This window comes from Panthera tigris, chromosome D4 (assembly GCF_018350195.1).
Source record: "Panthera tigris isolate Pti1 chromosome D4, P.tigris_Pti1_mat1.1, whole genome shotgun sequence".
NCBI classification, from domain to species: domain Eukaryota; kingdom Metazoa; phylum Chordata; class Mammalia; order Carnivora; family Felidae; genus Panthera; species Panthera tigris.
The window spans coordinates 92,857,120-92,875,969 of NC_056672.1; the positions used below are offsets into that span (position 1 = coordinate 92,857,120).

Sequence of the window (18,850 nt, forward strand, 5' to 3'; positions counted from 1 at the left end):
CTAAAGGAATGTCACGGAATTTCTGTCTGTGTCGCTTGTTGACCCCTGCAGGGGGGAGTGAAGAAGGGCAGGGGACAGGGGAAGATTCGAGAACGGCCAAGGCCCGCTCAGTCCTGAGCAGCGGCCGCGGGGCTCCCGGGGCCAGGGTCCAGCGCTCTCCTCAGCGGGCCGAGGGCGGTGGGGCGGCAGCGGCGCGTGCGGCAGGCGGTGAGCACGGAGCCCAGCGCCAGGCAGGCGGCCAGGCTGGCGAGAAAGGAGACGGGCCCGAGCGCGTAGACCACAGCCAGGTCCCGGGGGGCGAGCCGCTGCGCGCAGTGGCTGAAGGCGGCGTCCGTTAAGGCGGTCAAGGGTCTGAGCGTCAGGCGCCCTGGCAACACGCAGAGCAGCGTCTCGGCCTCTGCGGGACACAGGTGCACAGTCAGGTGGCGGCGGCGGGGACCGTGGCCGTGGCCGTGGCTCCCGGCCCGCCTACCCCCACCCGGAGGGCTCACCTGGCGCCGGCCGCGGGTGGCGCCGCAGCCAGGAGCAGAGCGGACGCAGCGCGCAGCCGCAGACCCAAGGGTTGCCGCGCAGGCGCAGTGCGCGGAGAGCGGGCAGGCCGGCCAGCAGTCCCGGCGCGAGCGCAGGCAGCTCGTTGTCCTGCAGGCTGAGCGCGTACAGCAGCGGGAGCGCGCCCAGCGCCGCCGGCTCCAGGCGCGCCAGCCGATTGCCTGCCAGCGAGAGGGAACGCAGCGCGCGCAAGGGCGAAAAGGTGCCGGGCGCCAGCGCCTCCAACTGGTTGGCGCTGAGGTCGAGCTGCTGCAGCGCGCCCAAGCTCCAGAAGGCCCGCGCGTGCACCCGGCGCAGCCCGTTCTCGCGCAGGTCCAGGCGCAGCAGCGTGCCAGCGCCCACGAAAGCGCCGGGCGGCAGCGCGCGCACACGGTTATGGTCCAGCAGCAGCGCGCGCACGCGCCGGCTCAGGCCCGCAGGCACGGCGGGCAGCGCGCGCCTCGAGCAGTTGGCCTGGCCGCCCGGCGCGCACGCGCACGCCTCCGGACAGTCCGGGGTGCCTGGGGTTCCCGAGGAGGTGGCCGCGGCCGACAACTGGGCCCAGACTGACCACGGCGACAGCAGCAGCAGCAGCAACATCGGGGACGGCCACCGCGAGAGGGAGGAGAGGCTCCGCATGGGGGCAGAGCTCAAGGCCTGCTGCCCGTGCGTTCACGTAGCCAGGGCGTCTTTGCCGCGCCTGCACAAATATTAATTCTCCAGCCCGAGTGCCGGCAGTTCCTGTTCCACGGCTGGTCCCCGCGCCCAGGGCGGGGGCTGGGCGGATAGCCAGCACCCTGCACTGCCAGCCACCTGTCCCGGAGCCGGGATCCTCTTGGCTCTGTGCCAGCTGCGGCTGTGAGAAGCCCCACCTCTCCTCTCCCGGGGCATCCACCACCCTGTGCCCCCCTTGAGGCCTAAGCCGCTGGATGACCCCCCACACACACCCATCAAACTCATGGATGCCACGCATGGAATGGGACCCAGGGGCCTCACTGCTCACTCGTCCCTGCCTGTCTCCTGCCCAGCAAAGTGACCCTAGCACACACACAGTGGGGCCCCCCCCCGCGCCCCCCATATAGGGATGGTCCCATCTCCACAGTGGATGTTTGGTGGGGTCAGGAGTACATGATGGGAGCCTGAGCCCAGGGGATGGGCTGTAGGGTGGAGTGGGGACTGCATACCTGAGGCAGTGGAGACCGTCACGTCTGCCCTACCTGGCCCTATGAGGATTCTCCTAGAACCTCAAGGAGACAGTGTGGGTAGGGCACAGGCACCAGCCCAAGTTCTCCAGTCAAATGCTGCTCCCTCTGGAGTCACCAGAGTTGCACTTCCTGTCCTGGGGTTTTCCGGGGTGGGGGTGGGGTGGGCAGGGGCCCAGGAGCCATGCCAACTTCGTGGGGCAAGGCAGCAGGACGATGCCGGGAGGAGCCAGACGGAGGCCATAGCAGGAGGAGATGGAAACACCAGGGCTGTGGCTCCTGCCCTGAAGGGCAGACAGCGGGCACTTGTGCAGGCAGCGCACACTCGCGCGCACACACACACACACCCGCCATCCAAGATGAAGGAGATGACCTAGGTGTACACAGACCCCTCCCCACCCCTTCACGCAGCCGCACAGCGGCTCTAGGAGGAGCCCGCAGAGAGGACAGGGCAGAAGCACTAAATACCGTTTAATTCTCTTACCCTAGGCTGCCCGCAGCCCTACTCAGGTGGGGGGGTGAGAGGGGACGGCTCCTCTAGAGTCAGAGTTGGGGCCATCGGGTCCATGGGGATGGTTATGAGGCCGTGAGCCTCCAGGGGAGGCATCAGGGAGACCTCCAGGTCAGGGTCCGTGAGGTGGGACTCCACATGCAATGTGTGCAGATCCGTGCGATCTTCCTGGACCCCGAAGTGCCCCACCATCCTGCACGACACGGGCTGGGTCAGGCTCGTTGCAGGCAGTCACCAGCACAGGCTCGCGAGGACTTGACCCCCTCCCAGGGCAGGCCTGGCTCTCAGGTCAGTGCCCCTGATGCATCTGCGACCACACCTCCCAGTGGGGCAGGAGCAGGGGCACAGCTCCCCCGTGGGGTCCTCCCCTGAGGTTACTCACCTGCTGTCCATGTGTCTGCGGGAGGCATGTTCATGTCTGGGGGACAAAGGAAGGCGTGAGTCCTGGAGCAGGGGAGCTGGCCCCCAGGAGCCCAGAAGTGCCCCTCCCGCACCCCACCTCTTCACAGCCCAGTCCGGGAAATAGCGTTCCCCAGCTCTGGCTGACATCTCACCTGGGGCAGAGGCCCCTCTCCCAGCAAGGCCCCGTGGCCCTCACCCACCCTGCCCGCCCCAGGGCCTACACACCTCTTGGCTCGCATGGCACCAATTGCCACGATGACGAGGGCACAGAAGCAGCTGGCACCAACGCCCGCCAGCACCACCAGCAGGGCAATGAGGGCCTCGCGGCTGAGGCCGAGGCTGCACTCACAGTACGTTCCAGCTGCAGAGACAGGGCCCGTGTGGCCAAGGGGCCCTCGTCACCTGCCAGTGGAGGGCCCCCGGGGCCGCCCCTCACCCCAGGAGGGGCCCTGGCTGGGGCGGGGTTCAGGGACCGGAGGAGGCACCTGCAGCAGGGATGAGCAAAAGGGACAGACATATCAGGCCGAGAGGGCCGCCAGCCAGGCAGGAGTCAGGCTGGGGACAGGGGGCCATGTCCAGCCCCCAGCCCCACCACACACCTCTGGACGGAACCCATTGGAAGGCGCTGACCTCACAATAGGGCTGTGGAGCAGGGTGGGGTGGTGGGGGAACCGGGGGTCTGGGAGGTGTGTGGGGGTGGGCAGGGCTTCAGCCGGAGCTTCACTTGAACTTCTGTGTGGGAGCAGAGGAGCCCTGGGCAGGCAACCCCCGGGGTGAAGCAGGTAGGGTGGCTGGGGGCCTGGGAGCTGCTCCCCAGTGCCCTACTGGATCCAGCCTCAGGGGATGGTGCATTACAGGGAAGGGGGTGGAGATCACCCTTAGGCTCTTGGGATAGTGGAGACAATGACCCGGAAACCTGAAACCCTGGGGGGGGGGGGCCCTCAGCAGACAGCGGGAGGCCTCTGTTTCTCAGGGACTGTGACAGCCCAGGTGAGGCCTGGGCCCCAAGCTGACCTATGCCACCATCCTTCCCCCAAGGCTGCCAGGAGCAGGGGCCAAGAAGGGGCAAGGCATGGGCCTGTGCTCGCTGCCCTCCCTCGCACTGGCGGTCTCGGGGAGGATCCCGCCCCCAGCTCAGCAATGCCGGAGGCCGGAGGAACCGTCAGGCTCTCCAATCCCCCAGGAGGTGGGGGCGCTGCCCACAGGCCCTCCCACAGCCACAGCCGCTAGGCGCTTCTGGCTGAGAAAAGGCTACAGGTGGCATCTGAGGCTCCCAATCTGTATCATTTATCAGAGCCCCCCTGCCCTGCTCTGAGGGCTTCTTCTTCTGCATCTTCCTGCCTGAGGGACTGAGCTGCAGGCTGGCATCGTGGGACTTAACCTCAGCCTCCTCCCTGGCCTCGCCGTCCAGAGGCCTCCTCCCTCCTCCCCTAAGAACCTAGGACAGCAAACCACACGGGTAGCAGGGGGAGCTGTCCCACACCACGGATGACCCCACAGGGCACCAGGGGCAAGGGTGCAGAGGGGCCCTGGCTGACTCCTTGTCATTGGGGGGCCTCCCTGACTCCTCTGACACAGGTGTCTCCTCCTAGTGTTGAACCCTCCTTGGGGATCAGCCAGCAGTTTCTGGGACACCTCTGTGCCTGTTGTGTGATGCTGTGACCCAAGATGCAGCTTTTTTGTTTTTCTCACATTTCGTTAACAAACCCAAGTCCAAAGGGACGTGTGCCTGTGCCCAGGAGCTGACCCGCTGCCCCGCCAGACCCGTCTAGCCGGTTTGCATCCGGGTTAGGATGACGGAAGTAAACTCAGCCCCATGCCAGGTGACCTTCCGCCTGGAGGGAACGGTGGGTGTTAGAGCCTCTGGGCCTCCAGCAGAACTCAGAGAGGAGCGGGAAGCCCCTCTCCTAGTGACCACAGCACAGCAGCCTTGGTGGTGGGTGGAGCCCGAGTGAGGCAAACACTGGCTCGCCAGAATCCTGGGACTGCTAAGGCTACGTGCCTAGTCCTACCGCTCGTTCTCCAAACCCGTGGCCAACAGGACACTCTGGAGTGAGAGGGGGTCCCGTCAAGGACTGATACCAGGGCCCCAGGGGAACAGGTCAAAGTGGAGAGGTGGGGGCAGGCACTAGAAGACAGCCTGGCGGAGGGGGCTGCCCAAGGGTGTCTGGGGGCAACAGGCAGGACTCCAGGCCTGGGAAGGTACCCCGGGTGGGCGGGAACAGGACGCCGGAGGCTCGTTCCAAAGGGCCTTTGTTGCCCAGGAGGCTGGCACCACCAGCCAGCACGGAGCCTCCTGCACCGCAGGCTGTGGCGCCCAGTGCTTCTGAAGACCTCCAGCCTGCGTCCAGCCAACGCCCTTCCCTGCCTCCCGGACCTCAGGGGCTGGGGGCGGTGCCAGGACCCCTCGTGTGCTCCAGGGACGTCCACGTGCCAGGACCGTGGGTCTGGAGCCCGGTGACAGGTGTGCAGGCAGGGCTGGGCCCGGACACTCGTGTGTTTCCCCGCACCTGCTCCCAGGGAGCCAGGCCCCGCTGGGCTGAGCTGGAGAGGCCGCTGTGAAGGGCAAACCCGGACCACACGCCCGCGATGGGCCCACAAAGCCACCAGGACAGGGAAAGGATAGAGAACCATTTGCTTTACTCCGCACTCCGGGGGCCGGGCAGGGGCACGGGGGGGCACCCGCCCGGCCACCCTCCCTCCGTGGGGACGTCGCGGGAAGGGCGCAGTGGGCGCGTCAGCTGCAGCTCTTGGGCAGGCGGTAGACGCCGGCTGAGTAGACCAGCTGCTGGTCCCTCACCTTCTTCTGCAGGAAGCCCTGGAGCTCCTGCAGGTCGATCTCGGCCAGCGCGGGGCCGGTGACCACGAACATGCGCAGCATGCTGTAGATTCGCTCCAGCGACAGGCTCTCCAGGTTGGTCAGCATGGCCTGGATGTACGTCCAGAAAAGCTGGGGACACGGAGGCCAGGCCGGCCGTCAGGCCACCCCCCCGCGCGGCCACCGCACCAGAGGCCGAGCCAGGCCCCCGCCCCCGCCCCCGCCCCCGGCCGCACCAGCAGCTCCTCCTCCTTCTGGTCGGCCTGGGAGGCCATGCCGGAGTCGCTCTCGTCGTCGCTGTCGAGGAGCACCATGCTGTCCCGGTCCTGGGGCCGCTCCTCCTCCACCACAGAGAAGGTCCCGGCAGGCTCCTCCCGCAGCACTCCCTGCTGCAGCCACACGGACATGCGCCGCCGCAGCAGGGCCACGGGCATCTTCACCACCTTGCTCAGCTCCTCCAGGGTCCAGCTGGCTGCACGGAGCGGCCGGGAACACTAGCCACTGGGCCTCGTCGGCCCGCTCACCTTCCCAGGGGGCAGCCCCAGGAGGCCGAGTCCCGCCCCCAACCTCCACCCCCCACCCCCCCCCCCCCCCCCCACCCCCCGGCCACACGGAGCAGTGCCTGGCACTGGTCCCCCCCAGGAGGCAAGGCTGGGGCAGGCCAGCCAGGGGCCAGTGGGTTCACCTTGGTCCTGGAAGTAGAGCAAGACCACCGCCTGCACGGGAGTCACTGCCACAGACAAGGTACGATCGGCCAGCTCCACGTCCATGGTCACCAGGCCCAGGGTGTGCTTCCAGCTGAGGGTCCGCATGGCCTGGGGAGGGCCGCAGTCAGCACGAGCAGCCCGGGGGCCCGGCTGAGCCCAGCCGAGTGAGACTCCGCCACCTGGCACCGGGTGACAGAAGAGCTCCCTCACCGCCCCCCGCCCCCCCCGGCAGTGGGCAGCAGGGTGGATAGAAGACAGGGCTCCGCGTCCCACGCCCTCCACTACCACGATCTGATAGGACTGAACAATGAGGGCTGCCGGTGAGTTAACGGTGTCTGAAAGACGTCCAACGTCGTAACCCCCAGGACCTCAGAACGTGCCCTGGGTTGGAGACGAGGCCGCTGCAGACGGGCCTAGTTAAGACAAGGTCATCCGAAGTACAGCGAGCCCTGATGTAGCTCGGTCAGCGCCCTTGCGAGAGGGAAGACAGTGTGACGACAGGCAGAGACGGCAGGGAATGCAGCCACAAGCCGAGAAACACCGAGGGTGGCCTGCAACACCAGATGCTGGGGAGGCGGAGGGACCCTCTCCCACGGCCTTCGGAGGCGCACAGCCCTGCTGACGCCCTGACCCCTGCTCTGGCCTCCAGAGTGGAGAAAAAGATCTCCGTTGTTGCAAGCACCCGCGTCACGGCACTTTGTTATGGCAGCCACGAGAAAGTGACACATTTTGGTCCCGGGAAGGGGGTGCTGCTGTAACAAATTCCCAGAAGTGTGAGTCCACGGAGCTGGGTGACGGGCAGAGGCTGGAAGAGGTGTGGGCTGCATGCCTCTAAGAGCCTGAAAGCCCGAATTGCCCCGGAGAGACCGTCGGCAGGGACACGGCCAGGAAAGCCACGAGACGTGTCACGAGGAGGAAGAGGCCACGGCAAACTGGAGACAGTGTGGCCCTGCTATGTGGTGGCAGACTCCTGTCTGAGCACGACCCTGCTGGGCAGAAAGCACACCCCAGCACGATGAACCAACACTGAGCCGAGGAGACCCCGCAAACGTGGGAGGGATGGCCTCGCAGCGGCAGCAGGGGTGAGGCGGTGGGGGGGGGGGAGGGGAGCCAGCGCGAAGGCAGGGGTGCTGCTCTTCTCTGTGTGCTCTAGAGACAGAGCCGAGCGGGCACCAGAGACCCGAGCTCTGACGTGGGAGCCGACCTGCGTCCTCAGAAGAGCCAGGACAGACTGGGCGGTCCAGGAAGGGTGTCTGTGAGGGCCCACGGCCAAAGGCCTGGACGATTGGGAGCTGCAGGGAGGACGAGGCTCCTGAGAATTTTATGGCGACCCGGACTAAAACGGAGAGACGGCCAGCTGAGGAGGGCTCAGCGGGGAGAACTGCAGTACAGCGGGCCTGGCAGGGTGGGCAGACAGAAGACAGCCTTGAACCCAGAGCAGTGCCTCCACTGGCTTTTGGACTTGCTTTGAGCCTGTGACCCCCCTCCTTCCTTGAGAAGTCATCCTCTCAGAACGGAGGGGTCTGTGCCACACCTCGCAGGCACGCTCTGCCTTCCCAGGCTCGCAGCTGGAGAGGGACTGCCCTCGATGAGCTGCGCTCGGTCTCGCTCCTGCCCGATTCAGATGCTACTCAGATACCAAACTTTGAGGTGTGGGGTGATGTAAACTTGGTGCTGGAACGGCTTAAGACTTCTGGGGATGTCGGATGAATGTGTTCTGCATGTGGGAAGCACATGAATTTGGGGCGGTGGGGGGCACAGGGTGGACTGTTATAGGTCGAACTGTGTCCCTCACAGTTAAGGATGTTAAGTCCTAACCCCTGATAATTCAGAATGTAACTGTATCTGGACATCAGATTACCACACGTCAGTTCGTTCAAGTGAGGTCATTCTAGAATAGGGTGGGCCTTTAATCCAACATGACTGGTGTCCTCGTAAGAAACGTGGACACAAAGAGACACAGGGAGAATGCCGTGTGACAACAGAGGCGGAGGTCGGGCTGATGTGGCCACAAGTCAAGTGATGCCTAGAGCCACCAGAAGCCGGAAGCAGCAGGAGGAACCCTCCCTCAAGCCTCTGGACAGAGTGCAGCCCTATGATCGATCCTGGACTCCCAGCTGCCAGAACTAACACGATACACCTGCACTGTTTTAAGCCCCGATCATGGCACTTTGTTGCTGACCAACACAAGGGAGTCTTCAGTAACCCCCTCACCCCCTCAGCTCCAAAGGAGGCGGCAACAGAGAACCCCACCTTGTAGGGGGAAAACGGAAGCAGAACCCGCAGTTTGCCCAGGTCACAAGCAGTAGAGCCACAGACAGGCCCTCCAGCTCCAAGCCCACGACCGTACAGCCACCACCGTAGCCTGCAGCGGGAAAGATGCAAGGCCACCAACAGAAAACACAAGCAAGGATACTCTGTGGGCTGTGTGGCCACCCACGTGCCCAACACGATCCTCAGGCCAAGAGCTCTGGCGTGAGGCAGAGACACTGTGGCCACAGGGCCGACCTCCAGCGTAGCCCCGGGGCCTGCTCCTGCCACTCTAGTATCCAGCTGGAGTCAGGACAAAGCACGCTGAGGCATGGCCGTCACATCAGGTGCGTTAGGCCTGAGCAGAAAGGCATGGCTGAGCCATCCTCTGGGAAAGCAGCTTCTAGGGAAGCAAGCCGGGCAGTGGCAAGGCCGGGGCCGAGTCCTGGAAGTCAAATGCTTCGTGAGCAATCTGGAGACTTCTTGGAGGCAGACGCCCATGGGGCACACACAGCCCCCTGACTCTCTCTGGGGCAAGCCCGGTGCCCCAGCCCCCAGTTCCGAGATGTCAGAGAGCAGACGGTGGAAGAGGAAGCCCGGGAAGGTGGGGCCACCCGATGGGGGAGAGGGCAGAAGCGGCCCGGCCCCTCCCCCAGTGTGGGTGTGCACGCACACGTGCAGAGGCTCCTAAGGGACGAGGGGAGCAGAACGGGGGCTGCGCCCTCCTGCCCCGACGCAGAGGCACGGGAGGGGTGTCGGCAGAGAGCCGCGCAGGTGGGTCGCACCCAGGTCCCGTTGCACAGCCTGCTCGGAAGGGTCGCCAGGTCGGGATGCAGCCCCCACCTGCCACCAGAGGGAGGTGTGGCCCGTACCTTCAGCTTCTCGTACTTCTTGCAGTAGACCTCTAGGGCCTCCCTGATGTCCTCGGGGACCTCCAGCTTCTCGTCCTTGAAGGGAGGCCAAAACTCGCCGGACAGGATGACGGCATAGACCCCGAAAGGCGGCTGCTCCTCTACGGGCCGCTTCTCGTCCTCCTCACGGATGTTGGCATTGATGCGACGGGAGTCCGCCATGTCCTGCGGGGAGGAACGGGGTCTCGCGGAGGCCCCGGGGCCGGGCTCAGGGTGGGGCCGGGCCAGGTGGGCAGGAGCCCCGCGTGCCCACCTTCAGCATGACCTCGCAGAAGTGCATGGGAGCCTCGCCAAAGCGCAGCTTCAGCAGCTCCACGTTGCGGATCTCCCTGGAAGAACGTGTCTCTGAGCGGCACCCCAAGCAGCGCCCGTGGCGGAGCGGGCACCCTCCGCCACCCAGCGCGGGGACACCCGGGGGGAGTGGCGCGAAGTGCGGCTCCAGCCACCGAGCCCCTGGACCCCGTCCCGGCTGAGGCCCAGGGCGTCCCGGGGATCTGGTTCCCCGAGCCCCTGGGCCTCCCCCCAGGCCCCTCCAGGGTGACGGCCGAGCACGGGTGCACCTCCCCGCCGGGGAGCAGGCAGCGGCGCCCCCGGCAGCCCCATGGCGCCTTGCGGGCCTCACCGCTCAGGACTAAAGCTGAACTGGTGGAGGAGGCGGTCGGCCAGCAGCGAGCGGTACTCGTTGATGAACAGGTCCTTGCTGCCGTAGATGCTGACCAGCAGGCTGATGATGTCCGAGGAGCGCCGCTTGGAGCTGGACTTCCCTGCACAGCACGGGGACCGGCACCCATGGCATCTCGCGGGGACCGAGGAAGCACCATCTGTGCCCACGCAGGCCCCACCCTGCCACACCCGTGAGGCCCAGGCCCAGATCCCAGGCTGGGGGTGGGGTGGGTAGGGCACAGGCCGCCTGGGAATCGGCTCTTCTAGCAAGCCGGACGGAGACACAGGCCACCGTGGGCCCACTCGAGCCAGCCAGAGCCCCGTGCAGAAGCGGGTCGGGGTGGGTGCCGACAACTGATCCCCTCAAGCTTTCGGGCACCTGTGGAATCAGACGCCTGCCTTGCCGGAGCGTCACGCACAATCCAGAGCCAGGTGGGGCTGGTGGCACTGACCTGGATCGGCATCCACAGGGTCAGGGACCCAGTCCTCGGGCTCGCCAGAGTCATCCTCGCTGTCCTGACCAGTCTCCAGGCTCGCCGGGTCTGTCTTGGACAGCTCGACAGCCAAGTCCCCCGTCCCATCCGAGTCCCCCGTCAGCCCAGCTACAATCTGCCGCACCGTGTCCTCCCGCGTCCTGCCAGATGTGAGTACCGCTGGCCTTCACGGTACCTCTCTCCGTTTGCCCACACCACGGCACCCCACCTCACCCCGGCAGCCAGCACCCGTTGGCCACGTGCTTAAGATGGGTCCATCAAACTTTCTCTCAGAAAACAGTAATACTAATCATAATAATTAAGATAAACCCCACCAGGGCGCCTGGGTGGCTCAGTCGGTTAAGCGTCCGACTTCAGCTCAGGTCACGATCTCACGGTCCGTGAGTTCGAGGCCCGCGTCGGGCTCTGGGCTGATGGCTCAGAGCCTGGAGCCTGCTTCCGATTCTGTGTCTCCCTGTCTCTCTGACCCTCCCCCGTTCATGCTCTGTCTCTCTCTGTCTCAAAAATAAAATAAACGTTAAAAAAAAAATTAAAAAAAAGATAAACCCCACCGTTTTCGGGAACACCGAGAACTAAAATAATACGGGATCTAGGCCAGGGCCTTCCCAACCAAGAGGCAGCAGACGTGAGTCAGGGAAGCACCAGATGCCTCCCAGCCCCAGCCCTGAGCCTCTACTGTCCCGAGGGGTCTCCAGACAGCGGTGCCCCAGCACCTGCTCAAACACGTCCTCTGACAGCCTGGGAGTCACTGCCGCTCAGGCACAGGGGTCCCCCCACCCACCCCGGCCTCAGCCTGGGTCTTGGTCAGCAAGCTAAAGCTGAGTCAGGGCCTCTATGGACTAGGAAAAGGGGATGGGAACAGAGAGCAGGGTTGCAGAGTGGGGTCCCCAGTGTCTCCCCATGGACGTGGTGGCACCCACAAGGCGAAGAAGCCCGGGCCGTGGCCAGGTCATGTGGCCCAACAGGAGGGACAGAGTGTTCCTGGTGTTTCGGGGGCCACAAGGACCCACGGGGAACTTGGCTGCACAAATGGAGCCAGGAGACAAGGACCCCAGGTCCGAGCAGCAGCCTGGAGCTTGGCCACGGGGCTCACCTCAGGTAGCGGCGAATGGGCTCACAAGCCACCTCCAGGATGACCATGGAAGGGTCGAGCACACGCAGTGCCTTGATGGCGGATATATACAGGGTGATGATGTCGCACGTGTTGACCCCTACGGCCAGGAGAAAGGACAGTAGTCCCAGCAGCACCCAGGAGTTGTCCCATGAGCGGCAGCGCCCTGGCCAGGTGGGTTTTTCGGCCACCACTGTGACCTCACTCCCCAGGATACCACTGTGACCCACAGGACGCTGTCCCCCTTCTCCCCTAACTCTCATGTGCTTTCCCTGGAACTTTCCAAGGTCCGAGCCCTCCCCTCACTGGGCGGTCTGCCCCAGGCCACACCCATCACTTCCCAGGACTCTCTTCAAGGGAGGATGAGGCGCAGCTCCTAAGGACCGCCCTACAGACCCACACCCTACACAGGCCCCTCGGCAGAGGAGACTGGCCTCTCGGGCAGCAGCTCAGGCACCTGGATGGAGGAGCCGCGTCTCCAGGGCAGCCTTGAGAGACAGGAGCAGCTGCTGCCTCTGGTCAGTCCTTTCCAGGCAGTATTTGAGGTCCTCGATGGCTGGCCGGGAGTCTGGGAAGTCTGTAGGAAGAGTGTGGACCCTTGCACACACACGTGCAAGCACGCACGTGCTGCGCGTGCAAGAAAGGACACAAGGTCGGCAGGGCCCAGAGGGCGAGCGGTGGCGCCTCCACTCAGTAGCGATGAGAAACACCGCTAGGTGCTTCAGGCCATCCCTGGGCGGTCACGTGCCCTCCAGCCCCCGCCCCGCCCCCGAGTGCCCAAGGACAGAGCAGGAGCACGAGGCCGCCGAGAGGATGGGGGTGGACGCCCAGAAGCACCGTCTGGGGGCCACACTGGCGGGCCCAGCTCTGCCTGGGACACCACTGTCTGTCCTAAGCGCCCCTGACCGCCTGCAGGATCTGAATGGCGAAGGCACGGGGAAGGTGGCCGCTTCAGCGGGCAGGGGGCCGACCTCGGATGATGCTGAAGAGCTCCTCGATGCGTAGGCCGGCATAGATACGGTAGAAAAACCTCTGCACGTGGCAGCGCCACCGGCGCAGTGTGTTGCCAGCCTCCGGGGACGCGGGCCTGGCGGGGCCATCCTGCAGGAATACCTTGCCGAGCCAGCCGACCACCCTCTCGATCCACTGGCGGGAGAGCACAGGTGTAGGGAGGTGAGGAGCTGAATGAACCCCAGCCCGACATGGAGCAGAGGCTACCGGCACTGCAGCCAGTCTTGGGGAGCCTCTAAGGCTCCTGGACACTAGGAGCACATTGAAAGCAGCAGGATAATGGGTCCAAAGTGGGCCTCCCAGGCCTCCCATCGAGGTGTCCCCACACCCGATGAGCACCAGAGCCCAGGCTTATCTCTAGCAACAGCGGCCCTGATGCAGAGCACGGAGAGAACGCTCACCTCTGACCCGGCGGACAGACACACCCTGGGGGCCACGTACCTGACTAGTCCCACCACGCTGGGACAACGTAAGGGCCCTTCTGAGCACACACGCGTAAACTTATAGGCAAAACAGCCGCACAGAGCCTAGGATGCACACGTCCCCCCGCAAACTACGCAGCCCCTGATGACAACAGCCTGATACTCTGCCACCTGGGGGCAACGCAGGTGCCCCGGCCAGGCCTCTGGGCTCACACCCACTCCAGACCGCTGCTGTACAGACACTTGCACCCCCACCACAGCTAATCTGCGTCCTGGGACGCAGACGCCAGGAAGTGGCGGAGAATGACATGCGGGAAGTAGGGGCAGGCTGGACGGTCCCCTGCGGTTGGGCCAGCACCTCCCCGGCTCTAGGGAGACCGGGGCAGAGCCCCAGGGCAGAGCCCCAGACCACGCCCCAACAGCACGGGCGCCCTGAGGTCCCTCAGCGGGACACCCCAGATCTTGGCACCGCCTCCAGCCAAGTGATTTCTCACAGACCTTGCCGAGCAGGTCACGGGCTCTTTCTTGCTGTCACAAGGGCAGGCCGGGAAGGGCCAGCTTCCACCCAGCACCAAGACAGCTTCATCCACCGGCCAGGTCCTAGCCCGTCCAAGTCCCCATACTGTGGCTGCTTCTAAGACCACTAGGGTGTCAGGCTGGCCAGAAACCTGTTCTACAGCCCCCAGGGAACGGGGCCCGAGAGGCTGTCCTTACCTTGTGGAACTCTCGCAGGAAGGAGCGCTCGTACTCGCCCCGACAGCGGTCCTCCATTCTCTCCCTGGTCACCTGGTGCAGGGTGGTGGTCACAGCCTCCGCACTGACCCGCTCCAACAGACTCAGCCTGTGTCTGGAGGACAGCCCTGCTCGTGGAGCACACGGAGTACCCTGCTCCCCCTCACACCCAGCGCCCTCTGTACCGAAGGTTTCAAGGAAAAGCTGCTGGGGAGGACAGAGCCCTGCCCTCCCCAGCCGGCCTCTCTGCCCAGGCTGAGACCCTGGCCTTGCCCATGTGAGGAGTGGGTGTGGCTCTCAGGGCTAAAACCGCATCTCCTGAAACGTGGCTCTGAAGCAACAGCTAAATATATCACCGTCCTGACCACGTGAGCATAGACGCCACCAGTTATGCCGTTGGGTGCAGACCCTGGTCAGCGACGGCAAATGAACTCGAGAAAACGAGAGGGAACATTTCTGGGCACCCTGCATCTGGGATGAACCAGCAAAAGCCATCCAGGGCCTCCCTGACCCTCGCCAGCAACAGGGCCCCTCCCTCAGTCCAGCTAGAAGCCCCTCCCCCTTCCCAACAGCTGTGCTGCTGCCGCTTCACTCAACGTGACAAGATCATTACCAGCAACCACAAAGGATTAAAGGCTCACAGCTCAGAACCCAGCTTTAACGGCGACAGCAAAATCCTTTCCTCTTTAAAAGGCTGGAAAAGCAATCTGCTTGCCCAGCGTGTTAGCCTAATCCCCAACTTGTCTGGAAAGAATAAAAAAAGCAAGCCCACCTTTTGCAATTACAAGAGAGGATGAACACCATCCCTTCCCCGGGGAGCCTACAGAAGGCACAGCAGAATTCTACGTGGCCCAGAAAATTTGCAATCCCTAGGGTCTCAGAGTAAGCAAAGAGTGGAAACCCAGGGCTAGTGTGAGTGGCAGACACACACCTGTGTCCAAGACAAAACGTATAAACTCACAGCACGGGGATCCTGGGGACCCGCCCCTGGCCACACCCAGGACTATCCGGCAGAGACCCCACCCCCCACCCCACCCAGCCAGCTGGACCCAGGAAAGCCAGCCAGAGGCAAGAACAGAGGCGTGGCCACACAGGCGTGAGTACTCACAGGACCTGGCTGAGCTGGTGAAACTGCTCCAGGGCCTGGCGGCACCAGCACTGCTGCTTGTCACTGCCGCATCCCGCGCACAACGGGCTCTGCAGAAGCCGGTAGTACCGGCGACGGGCATACCTGCTGTCCAATTCCCCCTCTAGTTCTGGGTCTGTGCCCCCTTCCCCCTTCCTCTTACTCTGCATGTAGACTCTCAAAAAGCGCCCATAGAGGCGCTGAATCATCTCCTGAAAGGTTCTGGGAGTGGAAAAGAACAGGACGCCCCGCAAGGTGGTGTGGACTTTTTCCCGCAGCCCCTGAGCGCCTGCGCCCATCAGCAAGCCCAGGCGAGTCCATTTCTCCAGCAGCTCTAGACTATGCAGGTAGGGATCCAGGCGGCTCTCCAACAGGCCGAAAGCGTCAAGGAGAAGCAGAAGGCACTGGGGCTCGTCTGCACAGTTCTCACGCTGGGAGATAGTATTCCAGAACTCAAGGGAGATGTTGGCCTGCAGGTCGTTCTGCAGCACCTCTACAAACCACTCCTCCAGGACCGAATGCAGACCGTGGGCCCTCAAAACCTCCACCGCCGCCCGGAGCTCCTCCTCCTTTGGCGGCACCGCACCGCTGGTCCGGGAGGACGCCTGGAGTGCAGGGAACCGTGAGAAGGGAACACAGAGTAGCGGAGGGAAGGGCACTGACACGCGGGGAGAAGCGGGGAAAGGGACAGAGCGGAGGGGAAGCTGCGGGACTTCCGCTACCCCTCGTCCACGACGCACGGGTGCTTGGCCGACGCTAGGGAAGGGCCGCCTCGGCAGCGGAACGAACCCCAGGGTGGACGTCCTAGTAAAGCGCGCAGGGTCCCCGGAACCCCGCGCGGACCCGCTGCCCTCTTCCGGGGCCTCACCAGTCCCAACGCGGCCGGCGGCACCAGCCCGGTGCTCACGGTGTTCCAGGCCACCAACAGCTCCTGTGCCGGCCCGGGGTCGCCGTCTCGCACCGCCGTCGCCATCTGCGCCCACCAGCTCCCAGGGCTTCGCGGCGAGGCGCGCGGCGATGACGCACACGAGAGGCGCGCCGCGGTGACGTATCGGAGGGCGCGCTGTCGGAAGGCAGTGCGCAGGCGCGAACGGCGAGGCGCTGGCGGCGGTTGGAGTGGTCGCGGCCCAAGCGGCGACCATGACCCAGCAGGGCGCGGCGCTGCAGAATTACAACAACGAGCTAGTCAAGTGTGAGCGGCCGCGCGGCGGGGTCTGCCGGGCGGGCTGGGAGGGCGCGGGGCTCGCCGGCGTGCAGGCCGAGGCAGCAGCTGGCCCGCAGCGCGCGGCCGAGTGGGGTGCATGGTCCGTGCGTGGGTGTCTCGGCCGGGAAGGCGCCGGTGGCCGTCGGACCTGCCCGGCGCACGGCCGCTCTGTGGCACGCACCAAGCCCTGGGTATCTGTGGAGAGAGCCAAGGAACGAATGGCTAGAGCACGCACTGCCGCCCGGGCGCCACGCCCGCTGGTCCGGTGCGGTGCTTTCTCTAACCCCGAGAACCCCTGGGCGGTCGGAGCCTGGCCTGGCGGCGGTGGAAGGTGGCCGAGCCAGCCCCGGGCCTCCCGCCGCCCTCTCCTCCTACAAAGCAGTGGGCTCCAGAGTGGCAGGGGTGCTGCTGTCCTTCCTGCCCTGGGTCCACAGCGCCTGCCCCGCTCGGCCCACTGTAGGCATCGAGGAGCTGTGTCAGAAGCGAGAGGAGTTGTGTCGGCAGATCCAGCAGGAGGAGGATGAGAAGCAGCGGCTGCAGAGCGAGGTGAGGCAGCTGACAGAGAAACTGGCCCGAGTCAACGAGAATCTGGCGCGCAAGATTGCTTCTCGCAACGAGTTTGACCGGACCATCGCAGAGACAGAGGCTGCCTACCTCAAGGTGGGGCTCGGGGCCGGCAGGAAGCCTGCATGCCTGTGGCCTGCGGGGGGTGGCCTGGGGGCGCCCACGGGCAGAGGCGACAGGACTACAACATGGTCAGGACCACTGTGGGATGACAGTGGGGCTGTCAGTGGGGCCCGGCACGCCCCAAGTCCTGTTCTGTGCACCGTAGTTTTATGGCTTGTCCCAGACCACGGGCAGAGAGCGGCAGCAAGGGCCAGAGCTCATCTCGTCTGGCTTCCCAGGGTGCAAGGAGGGGGGCTTTGGGCTAAAGGCTCTGCTGACCCTGTCCGACCCTCCTGTCAGGGGCTTCCTCTCCCTGCTTCTGCCCCAGGCTTGGCACCGGCTTGGTAGGAGCAGAGCTGGACTGTGCGAGCCTTCTGACGAGAGGGATAGTGACAGCCATCTCGTGTCCCCGTTTCCAGATCCTGGAAAGCTCGCAGACTCTGCTTAGTGTCCTGAAGAGGGAAGCCGGGAACTTGACCAAAGCCACAGCCTCGGAGCACAAGAGCAGTGGAGGCAGGGAGAGCTGAGGAGGCCATTGGTGGGGAGGGGCCTGCCTCCCACGTCCCTCAGTGGCTCGACCCCCAGCAAGCCTGTCTTCAAAGCGTCTTTATTGTTCGTGGTAGCAGCTGCCTCCTTTCACTGTCTCGGGTGCCAAGAGGCAGTTGCCCAGCTTCACCTGCCCCAGGTGACAAGTACAGCCCTGGGTGCAGCCCACCAGGTGGGGGTCCTGACCCTGTACTCATAGGATATGGGAAGGACAGGCTCTGGGTGAGTTCCGCTCGGGGCGGAGGTCCCCTCACCCCCGCCCTGGGCTGCCAGAAAGACCCTGCTCCCTACTTTCACCAGCATGGCAGCCACCTCACCTCGGTGCCCAGGCCAGGGGAGCAGGGGAGGGGCTGGGGCCCACCCCCTCAGAGCTTGCCCTGGTGGCCTATGACTGTCAGTAAAGATTGTCTTTGTGAAGGTAGCTTACTGCCTGTGTCCTGTGTCCGGCGTGTGGGACGTGGGACTGCTGCACAACCCCAGAACCAATGTGAGCCCAGCTATATGGCTTCTTGGCAGAGGAGGGCCTGGAGTGGCTTTCCCTGTGCAAGCCTTGTTGGCTTTGGGGACAGAGTTGAGGGTACCCTTGAGCATTCCCTGGGACCTTGTCACCCACCCTTTCTCCCCACCAGGGCTGCTGGCCCCCTGCCCCCAACTCCAGCACTTAGCCTCCCCATCGGGTGGTGTTCTGCCTGTTGGTCTTGGTCTGTGCGATGCCCTATTCCCCAGCAAAAGGCCTGGCCCAGGGAGACGCTCTCCAGCCAGGGCTGTGCCCCAGCTCCAGGATTCTAAACTTTGCTCCAACCCCACAGCACCACCACTCCCCACTCTCCCTGGTCCCACCAAGCGTGCCGACTTCCAGCCTCCCACGCTGCCTGGGGCCCAGCCCTCCACCCCGAGTCCTCTCTGGGACTGTCTCTGTTGGCCAGTTAGCTCCTATGGGGGTCCCTGCAGCTAGGCAGGTCTGAGAAGCATGTACTGAGAGGGTCTGGAGAAACCTGGGCCCACTCCACCCAGAACACTAACAACACCCTCCTCCTTCCCAAGTTTGGCCAAGCAGCATTTCTCACGGGCTTGACTCTTCAGGAGGGATGTACTTGCATCCGTTGCCTGGATTACAAGCAGCCCCAGCTCCCCAGCTCCAAGCTGAACAGGCAGTTCTGTGTCTCCTGTTGCCTCTTAGATTCCGCTGGGTTTTCCTGCCAGCCGTTAGCACTGACTCCAGGGAAGTGGTCTGCCTGCTACAGCCTTGCTGCAGGCTCCTGTGGGTCAGGTGGCTTTCCAAGCCACACAGGAGGCGAGATCCCTGAGGTTCCGCCCGTTCCTCGTCCCCTCCCAGGCGCCTGGCCTTAAAAACGGCTCTGGTCCAGCCAGAGTACCGGACCCCAGAGAGCAAGGCCAAAGTGCTCCTCCCCCTAGAGCTCCCACTGTGTCAGCCCAGAGACCAGAAGTGCTCACGGGGGTCCCTCTTCCCCCAAGGGGGTGGCTGGGAGGGGAAGCAGGGCAGGCGGGGCTACGGGAGCGAACGCCTGGACCACCAGACAGCAAC

General features: G+C 64.5%; 4 protein-coding genes across 4 annotated transcripts; 1 reads left to right on the plus strand and 3 right to left on the minus strand.

Annotated features, from left to right (window-relative positions):
• Positions 1–9: 9 nt before the first annotated feature.
• On the minus strand, positions 10–1,991 carry LRRC26 (leucine rich repeat containing 26). The gene is made up of 3 exons (XM_042963447.1): positions 1,713–1,991; positions 492–1,228; positions 10–397 (listed from the first exon to the last, which is right to left on the minus strand). Exons 2-3 carry the CDS (start codon positions 1,165–1,167, stop codon positions 108–110), a joined length of 966 nt encoding a protein of 321 aa, XP_042819381.1. The 5' UTR covers positions 1,168–1,228; positions 1,713–1,991; the 3' UTR covers positions 10–107.
• Positions 1,992–2,186: 195 nt separating this feature from the next.
• Positions 2,187–3,259, minus strand: TMEM210 (transmembrane protein 210). Its single transcript, XM_042963448.1, has 4 exons — positions 3,129–3,259; positions 2,869–3,004; positions 2,624–2,659; positions 2,187–2,434 (listed from the first exon to the last, which is right to left on the minus strand). The coding sequence occupies exons 1-4, from the start codon at positions 3,214–3,216 to the stop codon at positions 2,233–2,235; spliced, it is 462 nt and encodes a 153-aa protein (XP_042819382.1). The 5' UTR covers positions 3,217–3,259; the 3' UTR covers positions 2,187–2,232.
• A 2,004-nt stretch (positions 3,260–5,263) lies between these two features.
• Positions 5,264–15,901, minus strand: ANAPC2 (anaphase promoting complex subunit 2). Its single transcript, XM_042963446.1, has 13 exons — positions 15,757–15,901; positions 14,871–15,493; positions 13,745–13,877; positions 12,569–12,743; positions 12,055–12,174; positions 11,580–11,697; positions 10,445–10,626; positions 9,952–10,093; positions 9,583–9,658; positions 9,291–9,494; positions 6,147–6,276; positions 5,698–5,933; positions 5,264–5,593 (listed from the first exon to the last, which is right to left on the minus strand). The coding sequence occupies exons 1-13, from the start codon at positions 15,859–15,861 to the stop codon at positions 5,381–5,383; spliced, it is 2,457 nt and encodes an 818-aa protein (XP_042819380.1). The 5' UTR covers positions 15,862–15,901; the 3' UTR covers positions 5,264–5,380.
• A 54-nt stretch (positions 15,902–15,955) lies between these two features.
• Positions 15,956–17,725, plus strand: SSNA1 (SS nuclear autoantigen 1). Its single transcript, XM_042963450.1, has 3 exons — positions 15,956–16,080; positions 16,553–16,752; positions 17,178–17,725. Exons 1-3 carry the CDS (start codon positions 16,029–16,031, stop codon positions 17,283–17,285), a joined length of 360 nt encoding a protein of 119 aa, XP_042819384.1. The 5' UTR covers positions 15,956–16,028; the 3' UTR covers positions 17,286–17,725.
• Positions 17,726–18,850: the final 1,125 nt, after the last annotated feature.